Raw genomic sequence first — 14745 nt, 5'->3', positions numbered from 1 at the left:
ATACTGGATATAGGAGACAAAAAGAAAGCCCCCCCCCCCCCCCAAAAAAAAAAAAAAAAGAATACCGGGAAACTCAGCACCATGTTGTTCCTTGGATATCAAGAACCCTAGATGGTTTGGTCTCTTCTTCCACCTTTCAGAGTCTGCTTATATTTGTCTATATAATTTCCAGTTTTTAGTCATACTTAGGAGGGGAAAGAGGAAATGTCCCTCTACTTCTTCTTTGTGCTTATGTTGAATTATCATTAATGTAGAACCCGATTTAGGTCAACAGAGGGGGCAGCAGGCATTCCTGGGAGTCTCTCTGCCTCACAGGAGGAGAGCAGGGGATGCTCTTTCCTTTGCTTTTTATATGTGTAAACATATAAATGATATATATGTTTATCATATTTGCTTAATGTCCAATAACAGACCAACGTACCTTATGGTATTTTATGAAGTCACTAAAATAATAGTCCACAAGATGATCTTATACATTTATTAGGATTGAAAATACTTAGATGACTTATTGAAAAAAAAAAAAGGTTACACAAGTAGATGCGTATATAACTGATACTACTACAGTATACGGAAAAACCTACATAAGAAAAAAAACTTGGAAGTTCCCAAGATTCTTACAATCAATGTTAAGGGTATGGAATTATGACTGGTCCCCCCTCTCCCTTCATGTGCCAAATTGAAAAAAAGGACTCTAGTACTTTTATCATAAAAAATAAAATGTTATATTTTATTTCCAAATTTCCTCTTCAAGAGTTCCATACAGCTGTCTTCCATGATATTGACATTTTGCAAGGATTAGTTAATCTGTTTGTATTTGAGGAGTTAAAAAAAATATTTTCAGCTTGGGTTTATGGAATATTAGACTATTGGCATGGGTTTAGACAATTACCCTGGCATCAAATGGTTATTATACTAACAGTAATAAGCCACAAAGCTATATTTACCATGCTGAAAGGAATGAAATGCATTTTATTTGGACATCAGCAAGAAAGCTTTACAAACTCCTAGGATATCACAAATAAGCAGGCAGGAGAGGAAACAACAAAGCAGAAATGTACGGAGGCTGCTTAGAGGACACTTTTAGGACATGAAAGCCTTCTTGATTCGAGTTTCAAGTTTGGATGTTCCTGCTTGAAGCCCCATCTCCTTCTTAGGACCCTGCTGGCTTCAGTCCCTCCATCGGCCGGGCTGGTGCTCAGCGGTCACGCACAGCAGTTTTCCACCGTGCAAAGCACATACACTGGGCCCTGCTCTCCCGTGCTGCTTGACGCGCTTGTCGTGGAACATGGGTGACAGGGGAGCCTGTGGAAAATCCATTTGGAACTAAGCCTCACAGGGAAAGCTGGATAAAATGGCAGCTCACAAAAAAATCATGCCAGAATTCGCCCTGCAGATTATGCTCTGAACGACACTCTTTGTAGAATAATGTTTGACTTAAGCTGTCATTCCCAGACCCAGGATTGCCACTTCATTTCGCTGCAGCAGCAGCAGTTGAATAAGTATTTGCTTCACTTTGCAAATGCCATCTTATGCATGTTCCTGATTCCCTTTAATGGGAGGCAGATTCCCTCCCACTCCCCAGCGTGAAGAGTTATATAATGATATTTATTCTGCTTTGTGACTTTAGGATATTTTTGAACATTTTTATGGCCATGTGATTAGCACTGGTTGCTTTTCATCACTCTTGTAAGAAGATCCTTTAACACCATGGTTGGCAAACTGCGGCTCACGAGCCACATGTGACTCTTTGGCCCCTTGAGTGGAGTGTGGCTCTTCCACAAAATACCACGGCTTGGGTGAGTCTATTTAGAAGAAGTGGCGTTAGAAGTTTAAGTCTAAAAAATTTGGCTCTCAAAAGAAATGTCAATCATTGTACTGTTGATATTTGGCTCTGTTGACTGATGAGTTTGCCGACCACTGCTTTAACACATTAGGGAGTTTTGACCTTGGCCAGATCTTGGGGAAACAGGATTCTCCTCCATAAGACTCTCTGTGACTTGGGGTGATTTTGAGAATGATTGTGTGGAACTTGCCTGCTGTCCTCGTTCTCAAGGAGACCCTGGTACGTGCTGATCTCGCCCTCCAGCCGGGCCTTTGTGTCCAGCAGCACCTGGTACTCCTGGTTCTGCCGCTCCAGGTCGCAGCGGATCTCGGCCAGCTGCTCCTCCACGTTGTCAATCAGGCACTGCATCTGGGCCAGCTGGGTGCTGTACTGGGCCTCGGTTTCTGCCACCGTGCATTCCAGAGATTCTGCCTGCAGAGAGAGAGATGTAGAAAGGGCTGCATATTATCCGGGGCCAGACTGCCTGTTTTCAAGCCCCTACCTCCCTTTTCTAGCTATGTGACTGGGAGAAAATCACTTAGCTTCTCTGAGCCTCAGTTTTATTCTATAAAAAGTGGGCAGTGCAAAGTACCATCATAGGATGGTTGTGAGGACTAACTGGGTTAATATGTGATAAGCACCTGAAAGAATTTTCAGGGCGTTGTGTTAGTTATTGCTACCACCACTAGGACCATCACAACCTGCAATCTATTTCTGTAGCTTAAGGAGGATCAACAGCAATTGGGAGGAAACAATGAGTATGGGCTTGTGGCAGGGGGTGGGGGGAGGGTTATGGGGGGGAAGGGGGAAGACTGTGGTGAAGAGAAGAGGCTCTGGGATTGAGCAACTGGGATTCAACTTCCACTCTCATTTCTAAGAAAATTGCATGACCCTTTGTTACTTATCTGAGTCTCAGTTTCCTCATCTGTATAATGGGATTAGGAAAGGGATTTACCGCCATACATTTTGATTGTGAGGCTTCACCAAGATACTCTCTATAGGACCTAATGTGACACACACACAGAGGTGTTCGACTGGAACTGGTTAATGTAATCTTGAACGCAACTATTCTTGTTGCTTGGGTGGAGCAGGGTGTAGTGAAGGGTCTGGTTGAGCAGTGGATCCTGAGAAGATTTAGGATAGTAGTTGAATGCAGAGTATGTATTCCATTCTTTGTTTTAGATGCGATTGTGAGCTTGGAAAACTGGCCCTCATCAAAAGAGAGTTAAAACCCACTGGAACGTCTGAGTGCCTTTCTCTCGTTCTGCTCCCGCCCTTTCCCCTCTCTCCCTGTCTCTGGAGGATGCTGCAGGATCACGCTCAAGCCCAAGAGAGAAGGTCGGGGCACCCTACTTGGGACAGTACAAGCTGTTGACCTTCCACTTCTGCTTCTAGCTGCTACTTGGGAAAGGCAAGAAAATACAATCCTTGCACACTGGAGATTCAGACTTCCTGCCACATGAATTGTGTGGTCTCTCCTCTGGGTTATTGGAGACGGGGTAGAATCTTAGGGCCCGATTCTTCAGTGACAAAACAGAGCTAGCAGCATTTCCCTTACACACCAGGCTTTGCTGGGCTTGGAGGTCGATTTCCAGAGCGTTGGCTGTCCGTTTCAGTTCCAGGATCTCTATCTGGCAGCCCTGCAGCTGCTCCGCGCTGGACAGCTGCTGCTGATTCAGCTCCTCCGTCTGCAACACAGGCACAGCATGAGAGAACGAAGTAGGCAGAGGTCTGGAAGCCTGCCATTTTACCGCGCCAGGTGCTGACCTGAACAGCGAACCATTCTTCCACGTCCCTGCGGTTGTTGGCGAGCACTGTTTCATACTGACAGCGCATCTCATTCAAGACCTTGTTGAGGTCGATGGTGGGGGCACTGTTTAGCTCCACGGTGAGTCGGTCACCAAGCTGGCCACGGAGCACGTTGATCTCCTGAAAGTGGAAATGAGGTGAAGAATGTCAGAGTGGTGGGAAAAATCACTTTGACATCCATGGCCTCCCTTCTTTGTTTTGGAGAATAGTGAGTAAGAGTGGGATTTAGATTCAGATGGCCTTTGTTGAATCTCTTCATCACGCAGTTTCTTCATCTGCAAAATGGGTATAAAAATTTTACCTGTTCCAGAGAGTTATTGTGAGCTATATGAGTTAATATGTGTAGAAACACTTATAAAAGTCCTCGGTATATAGTAAAATCTCAATAAATGCTAGCTGCTATTATCATCAACAGATGTTCAAGGGGGAAAATATACTTTGTTACACCATTTAGCTTTTCACTTGTTAGCGTCATCAACATAGCATAATCATATACTTTATGTTTTAAGATTTAGAAAAGTTGATAGATGCAGAATATTTTTAAAACACTGGTTCAAATGTTGCGTGAGTTTGTACTCCCTTTTTGAAATGGCCTTTGCACGCTGTGTTTATCAGCCTGGTTTTCATACCTTATGGATTAGAATTAGGCGTGGGGTAAAGCCTCTAAGGAAAGCCAATTGTGGAGTTACCTTCTCCACAAAAGCAATGGCAGGTGAAGAGTTTGGTTCCTTCATCTAGCTCTGGCAAGGGGTCATTTCACAGCTACATTCAGAGAGACACAGGAATGATCAGGCCAAACAGTAACAGTGCCTGGAGTAAATTTGTTCCAGCTTTAGCCATATTTATCCACATTTATCCACTTTCAGCTTATAGATACACACGGAGTTGGTCAGTTTAGTTTGTCATTCTTACGTTCTTTCAGTGATTTTGCCACTTGCCTCACCTCTTCATGGTGCTTCTTAAGGCAAAGAAGATCCTCCTTCAGGGCCTCCACCTGGGCCTCCAGGTCGGCTTTGCACAGGGTCAGCTCATCCAGGATCCTTCGTAGGCCACCAATGTCAGTCTCTACCAGCTGGCGAAGAGACAGCTCCGACTCGTACCTTTCACAAGAAACAAAGGGACAGTCAGTGATTACTTTACTAGATACTGTGCCAAGCACTAGGGCCTACTGACAAATGACATATGAACTCAAGGAAGCCACGAGCTGTAATTACTTTTACATCCCAAATAATGATAAATTTTAGCTTTGTGAACATTCTTAGCTTAAAAAATATTATATAGAGGACATGTGTGATGTGTTTGTGTGTGAGTGTGTGTGAAAGAGAGAGAGAGAGAGAGAGAGAGAGAGAGAGAGAGAGAGAGAGAGAGAGAGAGAGAATATTAAAAATATTCAAATTTAAATTAAACTTACTTTGACCTAAAGTCATCGGCCGCCAGTCTGCAGTTGTCAAGCTGTATAGTGAGTCTAGAATTCTCTGCCTTTGTACACAAGATCTGGGAAGTAAGTTATTAAGTAATAAATGGTTCTTTGAAACAAACATAAATATCTATACATTTAACAGCTATGCCATGATTTACCTTTTAAAAATCTTTGTAAGAAAGTATAACATAGCTTTTAGCCTGCTTTTTTCATTGACCATGTCACTGCATGAAGAAAAAAGGAGTACCAATTTACAAGTGAAACAGAGAAGAAAAGCTTAGTTTTGTAATGACCCAAGACATTTTGCAATATTCTTTGGCAGTCGAACTCAGTTACATTTTTCTCCATAAGTTGTCTATATTATGACTATATGCCCATCCACGAGAATAAAAATTCACCAGCAAGAAAATAAAATTATCATTAGGTGAAATAATTTGATTTAAAAAATGATGTTTCAATATCTATGTTAAAAATAATACAGATATACAGTGTTACCTACAGAAGTAATTTTATATACAGCACAATTTTTCCTCATTCCATAGATGACAAAGCCTAGAGGTATGTGAGTGTATTGTGGTCACTCAGTAATCAGTGGCGGCCCCTGGGTGAGCTGTTTCCTGACTTTCAATCCAGACCCCTTTCCTCTGCGTCACATCGCCCCCCGGAAGTCCCTTTTCCTTGGTTTCCTTCTAGAGCCTCTTCCAGTGTGAAGAGAGAGCTCATCACAGATTGTCAAAGTGGCGCATTAGGAACAAGAAGACACCAGACCTTTCGTTGGAGATCTTCAATGGTGTCGAAGTAACACTGATAATCGGGGCACACCAGTGGGATGTCCCCGCCACACTGTTCCCGGATCCTGCGTTCCAGCTCGGCATTCATCTCCTCCAGGGCATGCACCCTCTCCAGGTAGCTGGCGAGTCTGTCATTCAGGAACTGCATGGTCTCCTTCTCATTGCTGTTGAACACCCCCTCCTTGCACCAAGCACAGTTCCCCACCACGCATGGAAGGCTACAACTCCCAGCGAGGTAGCATGGTGTGAAGCAAGTGGTTGGCAAGCAAGTCGTGGCCAGGAAGCTAGGAGTCTGGCATCTGGCTGTAGCACAGGTGTTGGGGAGACAAGTGGTTTCCGTGGGACCAGTTGAAGCAGTTGCACCGTCGGAAACCCCGGCAGGGGACTCAGAAGAGCAGGATGTGGGGGAACTGTCAGAAGTCATCTTATGAAGTGAGGCACAAAGATCAGCAGCAAAACTCAAGTTGCCTGACTCCAAAAGACTCCTTCCCTCCTGGGGCTTTTATATAGCCCCCAAATGGGTATTTACAGAATGCACGGATGTTTTCTTTATCACTGTTGGTACCAGTTTCCATGTGAACATTCATTAGTGTTGTTTGTTTGCTGAGAAAGAATTTTATGCCTCATAAAAGAGGCATAACTTCAGGTTACTAAATAAGGACACCATCTCCATGTGCTAGTAGGATAATATACTTGTTTTAGAAAATCTTCAGAGGAACCATTGTCCTTTTGGCAGAATAAGGAAAGAAAGAAAATTTGGCCAATACAATAATGATCACAAATAAGGAAAATTACATTTCCACAGATTTTGATGCTGTGCATTGAAAATTGTTCATGTCTCTGTGGGAGGTGTTTTCCCTCAGTCTGGCCTGTTCCCTCTCACAGTCTAGGAGCTCCAGAGGGAGGCCCCGCCTACCCACTGCAGCCTGCCAGTTGGTGGCCTGGGCCTTCCTCTGAAGGGCAATCATGGGGTGATGGCTGGGCCCCCAACCAATCGCATGGCACCTGCCTTGGCTGGCCTGGCGCCAATGGGTGTCATAGCGTGGTCGTCTGGACGGTCATTCTACTGATCAGCTGTTCGGTTAATTTGCATATTATACTTTATTATTATAGATTTCAACACATTAAATACCATTTATATTGTTTGTGCCACCACCATAAAAATGTTCTGTGTGATTACCAATATTTGCAAAACTTTTGTGCTCTTGCTTGTGCTCACCTGGTAGAAGAGGGAGACATGTACTGGGTTTGAATTGTGTGTCTGTGTATAAATGACATCTGTCTGCATGCAAATTGAAAAGTCACTTTAATGATTGATGGGCATCATTTGTGCCCTCCAGGCCAAAATATAAATGAAACAGCAGACCTTTTATTGGTTATCAAGACCTGGAGATGTGATTTTTCAATGCCCTGAAACATGCCTTCTCCACACTTCCTATGTCTCTGTTTTAGATCAAGGATACTATTTTTTCTCCTGAATTTCTAATAAGAGTGAAATATAAATTCTAAGTTTCAATCTTTTAGTCTCTTGGAAATCCTCAGTGATTACGCCTCAGAGTAGGGTCAATCGAGCTATGGGAGGCTTTTCTTTGGAGATATGGAACTGTTGTCATTCATTTATTTATTTAAAAATTATTGGGTGACATTGATTAATAAGGTTATATAGATTTCAAGTACAATTCGATGATGCATTATCTGTATATTTCATTGTGTGCCAACCACCCAAAAAACGTTCTTCCTTCACCATATATTTGACCCCCTTTACCTTTTACTACTTCTCCAACCATCATATTGCTGTCTTTTTTTCTTGATTGTTTTTGGTTGTTTATTTGTTACTTTCAACTTTATATCATACATTTGAGTGGAATATATGGTTCTTGATGTTTCTGGATGACTTATTTCACTTATCATGACATTTTCAAGATCCATCCATGTTGTCACAAATGGCAGTATTTCATCTTTTCTTATGGCTGAGTGGTAGTCCACTGCATGTTTGTACCACATTTTCTTTATCCAGTCATCTATTGAGGGACACTTTGGTTTTTTCCTCCTGGTTCATAGGTAAAAGCTCAACCCCCAAGCCACACCAGCTAGGCATGTTTAAAAATTCTTGTCTGCTAATTCTAACATCTGTGTATCTAGGGACCTGTTTTTATTGGCTGCTTTTTCTCTGAATCATGGAAGACATTTTCCAGCTTCTTCACATGGCTGACAATTTTTAATTACATGCTGTCTATTCTGGAGGATATCTTTTAGGAAGTCTTTTAGGAAGTCTTGATTATATTGCAAAGTTTTGAGTCTTATTCTGATAGGAAGTTAAGTCACTGGAAGTTCCTCTTGATCCTGTCAGGTGTGGCTTTTTAGGATTTTCTAGGGCAGGTATAATTTTGTGTGTTCTTTGCTCAAGGTTGTGATCCTTCCTCTTTTGGTGTGTCTTTCTGGAACACGGAATGAACGCTGGAGGTACTCTGAATGGGCTGGCACACTCGTTAGTGTTGAGTGACTTCTGTATCTTCACTGAACTCTTTGTCCCCCAGCAGGCTCTCTTGGCTAGCCTTATGGAATTGCACCATGTGTCATGCAACCCAGCCCTCTGCAACGACTTGATTAAAAACTTTCACATAGACTTCTGCATCCTTTCTCATACATCTTCTTCCTTTCCTTGCGCCATTGTGCAAATTCCAGCTGCCTAAACTCTGTTTAGATATGCCACTTGTGCCTCAAACTTGACATGTCTTCAGCAGAACACAGTACTTATTTTTTTAAATTTCTCCTCTTTCTATGGTCCCTTCTCTCCAACTCTTTGCTAAGTTGGTGGCATAACTCCACTGCCTAGTTTTCCTTGGATGCCCTCTTTTTTTTCATACCCCTTTGGCCGCTACCTCCAGTCAATTTGTTTTTGACCATGTCTTTCTCCTCTTCATCACCATGGCAGCAATCTTAATTTCTTAATTGTTCTCAATTTTATAGTAGAACAGCACTTTACTAAAGTGGCAAATCACTTGTATTTTCTTATTTTAATTCAGTGCCTGGCATTCAATAAATAATGGTTAATTGTCTGAAGGAATGAGTGGGTATTGTGCATGTATATACCTAACCTGTCAGATTGTCAGCTCATTTTAAGCAGGGACAATAAAATGCAGAATGTTCAGTAAGTATTCAAAAAATAGAAATTCAGTAATGACATTATATTATTAATTTTTTCCCCATAAATAGTCACCTGGATGAGTTAATATGTTATGCTAGAGGCCCGGTGCATGATAATTTTGCACTGGGTGGGGGGTTCTCTCAGCCCGGTCTGCACCCTCTTATAGTCCAGGAGCCCTTGGGGGATGTCCAACTGCGGGGAGCAGGCTTACACAGTCAGTCAGACATCCTTAGCGCTGCTGTGGAGACAGGAGAGGCTCCCGCCACCACCACTGCACTCACCAGCTGTTAGCCTGGCTTCTGGATGAGTGGTGCTCCCACTGTGGGAGCACACTGACCACCAGGGGGCAGTTCATGCATTGAGCGTCTGTCCCCTGGTGGTCAGTGCATGTCACAGCAACCAATCATTTTGCCGGTTGATTTGCATATAAGCCTTTTATTATATAGGATCATATTTGATCTTCAGATTATGTTCAGTATTTCCCAACCTATCTTAAACAATTTTTTTGAATGGACAAGTCAGATAAAGTCTACTTTCATGTATGCCAGTGTAATAAACCATCTCTTATGCAAGAATATTTAGTTTTTTTATAAGAATGAAACATTTGTACTGCCACCATTTTCAGTCTTGCAGATGTTTTCATTTTTTTCTTAACCATTTTTACACTATAAGCATCTATAGACACAAGCCGCAGACCTTTTTTAATTAAATTCAAAACATTGTGGCAGTTAACTGGTTTAAATGCCGACTTTTGTAGTTAATAAATACATTTAAGGAGTTAACAGAAAACAAAGCAATTGTAAACATTTGTGCTATGCCAGAGACGTAAAATTTATTAGAAAGATCATGAAGAAGCTGCTCAATTTCTAGGAAGATGCCATCCAAGACTGAAAACAGAATTCCCAAACACCGAAAAAAAAGATATGCTTTGCTAGGAAGGAATTGAACAACTTTGGCAGATCCTTAGGCATCTACCTGCTCAAATTGTCCTTGATTACTGATATTCCTACATGGCATTGAAAGCCTCTTGGTTTCTTCTTGTTCTTCTTCTTCTAGTTCTTTCTTTCTTTTTTTTTTTTTTTTTTTTTGCGGGATGGTGGTTGTGGTGTGTCAGTAACAGTGCCATCCTTGTTCCAACTTTGAAAGCAAAGTCAATTAGTTGCAGATACTGAGACGGGTGAACAATAAAGCTTCTGGGTGGACTCTTTCACGCCAGGCGGCGAGTGCAGCGGCCCTCCATCAGCAGCAGCTCGGGAGGCAGGGCTCACAGCAGGGCTGGGTGCAGGTGGTGAGGTTGATGGTCTCCAGACACGGCGTGGGCTGGCAGGAGTTGAGCAGGAAGCAGGTGGGCACACAGGGCTGAGGGATGTGGCAGGGCGGGGGGCAGTTGTCACAGCAGGTGGGCTCCAGCAGCCAGGTGGTGTGCGGGCAGGTGCTGGGCAGGCAGACTCCACAGCGGCAGCACTTGTCAGAGGAGCAGATGGTGGTGGCGGGGCCGGTGGGGACGCTGCAGCAGCAGGGAGCACAGCAGGCCATGGCGGCGGGACTCGGTGGTTCTTATTGGTTTGGTTTCAAGACAAATGAGGTTTCTGAGACACGGATGTCTCCTGGCTCTGGGGTTCTTATATACCCTCCCCACTGGGTGTTGTCCAACCAGAAGGCTTCTTTCCTGGTTCTTGTTTATGTTATTGTGTCCATTATCCTTTGACATTTAGATGCTTGTAAATAGTTTCTATTCTCCTAATTAACCTTTACGTGAGTTCCTGGCTAATTCTGAGCTGATTACTCTTTCTGTTTGTCACGGGAACGGAAGCTTTATGAGGTATCACCAAAGCCTTCTGCTATTATAAGTCCAACACAGCCCTGCTGGGGAATATTGCATCATAGTACCCCTGTGGTCTAGTGCTGGTCAGTTTTTATTCTCCTTATCTTTATCTGCATCCATTGATCTGATGAAGTATTCATTGACCTATGAACCAGGAGATCAGGGCTTGATTCTCAGCCAGGGCACATGCCCGGTTTGTGAGCTCAATCCCTACCAATGTGGGCTGTGCAAGAAGCAGCCAATCAATAATTTTCTCTCATCATTGATGTTTCTATCTTTCTCTCCCAAGGTCCTTCCTCTCTGAAATCAATTTTAAAAAATAGACAACATCCTTGTTCTCATGGAACTTAGAGTCTGATAGAAGTTCTGTCACAACCATAATATATTATTATAAATTATTGTTGTTATACATTTTGATATAACAAAAGAAGACTGGATTCTAAGAGCAGAAAAACAATAAGCAGAAGGAAATTATTTTGAAAATTTTAAGAAAGACATTACAAAGGGGCTTGCAGACTTCCACAATTGGAATTTCATGATAGAAAGATATCCATCTCTTATGTAGATACAGTGTGACTTTGAATAAAAATTATAAGAATAAAAGAATTGTTACTATTCTGTGTAAAAGTATTGACTTAAGAATACACATTAGAAACAGTTGTAAAATAAATCTATGCTAATAAATTCATCTCTTTTATTAAAAAGACTTGCAATAGTTTATTAAAATTTATTTTCTCTGCAATGGTCAAGAGACCTGAGAATTACTTTCCTGTTTCCACATTAGAATAGTGAGTCAAAGAGAAGTGAGATAATTTGCCTTAGGTGGTCCGGTGACTGACTTGTTAAACACTAAATATAGGACCTATAAGGATAGAGCTACTTTTTATGTGGTTTAAAATGAAGTCTACAGTATGTGTCAGAGGTACTAAACATTTTATTTTTAGAAACAAAGGGTATTTTTTTTCCTTTAAGTAAATGTGGGAAAACCATGATGACTCTTATTAGATGGTAGATTTTCAAAGTGCTAAAAATCTACACACACACACACACACACACACACACACACACACACCCTGGAACATGTCCAGTTTGTTTTTTTTAAAATAAATCTTTATTGCTCCGATTATTACAATTATTTTTTCTTCCCCTCCATAGCTCCCTTCTACCCAGTTCCTGCCCCACCCTACGTGTTCAGTTTTAAAGTATGCCATTCTATAAGCAATAAGGACATCTGTGACAGTGAAGGCAAAAATTAAAGATTGACAATAAAAAGAAACAGAAGTAAAATATGATTGTTAGTTTCTTGCTTCAAATCTCTCATTGCTTTGAAGTTTTTATCTAGACCCCTTCCTCTGGGGAGCCATCACCCTGGGCCTTTCCATTTTTTCTCTCCTGCTCGCCTCATCCTCTTATCCCCGTGGTCACTACATCTATGAGTTACTAAGCTGCTGTTCTGCCTGGAACAACTGCTCCCCACCCCTCTGCCTTGTAATGCTCAGCCTGGATAGCTCGGAGCTTTCCATAACCATTCCTCACCCTGATACTGAATCACCAGATCTGAGCTTTCGTTACTCTGTGCATGTTTGCATGCTTGCTGCTCGCATCTCAGTCACAGCAGAAATCACACAGCATTATAATTATATTCACTCAACATATATAGAGCACGTAAATCATGATTATAATAACTCTCCCAGATTTGAGAGAAACTTGAGGACACCTTAAGTAATCACATTTCTTTTATTTTTATACTTCTAGAATGGATATGGTGCCTAGCACAGGGGAAGTACTCAAGAAATACTGGCCAAAGCAGTGAGTAAATGGACTAAATCCCTTGTTGATTTGCGTCCTGGCTTCTAAGTTCTGTTCGTTTAAAGATGTGCTGCTAACAAGCTGTGGGGTCCTCTGAGAAATTCTTCCCTGGAGAGACTGACAGGTACACTGAGGACATTTTTCACTTTTAAAAATATTTTTAATTTTTTTCAATTATAGGTGATATACAATATTATATTAGTTTCAGATATACAACCAAGTAATGAAATATTTATATAACTTATGAAAACATCACCTCAATAAATCCAGTACCCATCTGGCACCATACATAGTTATTACAATATTACTGACTATATACTATACATCCTCATGACCATTTGTAACTACCAATTTGTACTTCTTAATTCCTTCACCTTTTTCACCCAGTCACCCAAAATCCTCCCCTCTGACAACTGTCAAATTGTTTTATGTATTTGTGAATCTGTTTTTGTTTTGTTCATTTATTTTGTACTTTTGATTGGCATATGAATGAAATCATGATGTTTATCTTTCTCTGTCTGACTTATTTCACTCAGCATAATACCCTCTAGGTCCATCCATATTGTCACAAATGCCAAGATTTCATCATTCTTTCTTATAGCCTCGTAATATTCCATTGTATATATGTGCCACTTCTTTATCTATGCATTTATTTTTGTCTACTTAGATTGCTTCCATATCTTGGCTATTGTAAATAATGATGTAAATAATAATGAACATATGGATGTTTATGTCTTTTTTAATTAGTTTTTGGGTTTATTCAGATAAATACCCAGAAATGGAATTGCTGGGTCCTTCTTTGTCTCTTGTTATAGCCTTTGCTTGAAAGTCTATTTTGTCTGGTATAAGTATTGCTACCCATGCTCCCCCCTCCATTTTCATTAAATATTTTTTTTCATCCCTTTACTTTCAGCCTGTGTGTCTTTCTATCTGAAGTGGGTTTCTTGTAGACATGCTAGCATATGTGTGGGTATTATGTTCTTATCCATTCAACCACTCTATGTCTTTTGATTGAAGCATTTAATCAATTTGCATTTAAAGTAATTGTTGATAGATATGTATTTATTACTGCCTCCTCCTCCTTCTCTCCTCCTCTTCTCCTCAGCTCCTTCCCTTCTCTTCATCCCTCTCCTCCTCCACTTCTTTCTCCTCTCCGTCTCCTTCTCCCTCCTGCCTCTTCTCCTCCTTCCCTGTGCTGGGGAGTTTGGTGTAAGGCTGGGACTCCACACTCCTCAGGGGGGACCTCTATAACTGAGATATTCCTCCTGGTTTTAAACAGCCACACATGGGTGTGGGGCCAGCTCCTTCCACGTCTTAGCCCCTCCTGCCTATTTCCAGGTGGCTTCTTCTAAATATCCTTAGTTATATGACTTCTGTTCAGCTAGACTTCGGTGGTTCTCAGTGATGGTTGTTCTGTAGTTCAGTTATAATTTTGGTGTAGTTGTGGGAGGATGTGAGTAATACTGCATTTACCTACCTACTCTGCCATCTTGACCAGAAATCACACTGAGGACATTTAAAAACATGCTTATGTAAAGGCATTCCCTTCCCCCCTTCCTTGCTCTACGTTTTTTTTTTTTTTTCTTCACATGCACTGTTTTGGTTTAGTTCATTACCTTTTCAGATTTTGACTTGTGCTTTTATATATATGTTACATGTAATTTATATATAATATGCCATATTGCATGAGGGTAATATGCCAATTAGACCTCTGTGCTGAGGATGGTGGAAGGTAGAGAGGTATATTCCTAGTGCCCTGCTACTAGAATGACCATTTGATATCTTCCTAAGGAAAAATGAAGTCAAAATTGGTAGGCCCACTAAATGACCCAGATCTTAGAATTGAGTACCTGTCACTTTTAATCCGTGAGCTAATCTATCTTTTTCTATTACAATTAGATAAGATTTTGTTAAGATTCTTACATTTTTTATTTCTCAAGCATATTTTCAGTCAATGTCATAACTCTGTTCACTAAGCTTCTGGCGCTTTTAGTATTGGAAGTTCTGTGACGTGGTAGAAATAATTGGCCTTTAAAGTCACACGTGCAAGGAACTGAATTCTGGTTTTCTTAGTAACCAACTTTATGACTTTAAGAAGGTTGAATAACTCTTAAAGCTACA

General features: G+C 41.3%; 2 protein-coding genes across 2 annotated transcripts; both read right to left on the bottom strand.

Moving 5' to 3' along the window:
• Window positions 1-1202: 1202 nt before the first annotated feature.
• On the bottom strand, window positions 1203-6266 carry KRT40 (keratin 40; the record flags this gene model as incomplete). Its single annotated transcript, XM_084862328.1, has 7 exons — window positions 1203-1302; window positions 2034-2254; window positions 3385-3510; window positions 3590-3751; window positions 4575-4731; window positions 5043-5125; window positions 5820-6266. The coding sequence occupies 7 exons, from the start codon at window positions 6264-6266 to the stop codon at window positions 1203-1205; spliced, it is 1296 nt and encodes a 431-aa protein (XP_084718454.1).
• Window positions 6267-10229: 3963 nt separating this feature from the next.
• Window positions 10230-10526, bottom strand: LOC311611504 (keratin-associated protein 3-3; the record flags this gene model as incomplete). The annotated part of the gene is made up of 1 exon (XM_084863753.1): window positions 10230-10526. The coding sequence occupies one exon, from the start codon at window positions 10524-10526 to the stop codon at window positions 10230-10232; it is 297 nt and encodes a 98-aa protein (XP_084719879.1).
• Window positions 10527-14745: the final 4219 nt, after the last annotated feature.

Source organism: Pipistrellus hanaki (genome assembly GCF_964339955.1).
Source record: "Pipistrellus hanaki genome assembly, chromosome: 16".
In the NCBI taxonomy this organism is placed as follows: domain Eukaryota; kingdom Metazoa; phylum Chordata; class Mammalia; order Chiroptera; family Vespertilionidae; genus Pipistrellus; species Pipistrellus hanaki.
This window is presented reverse-complemented; position numbering and strand designations above follow the sequence as displayed.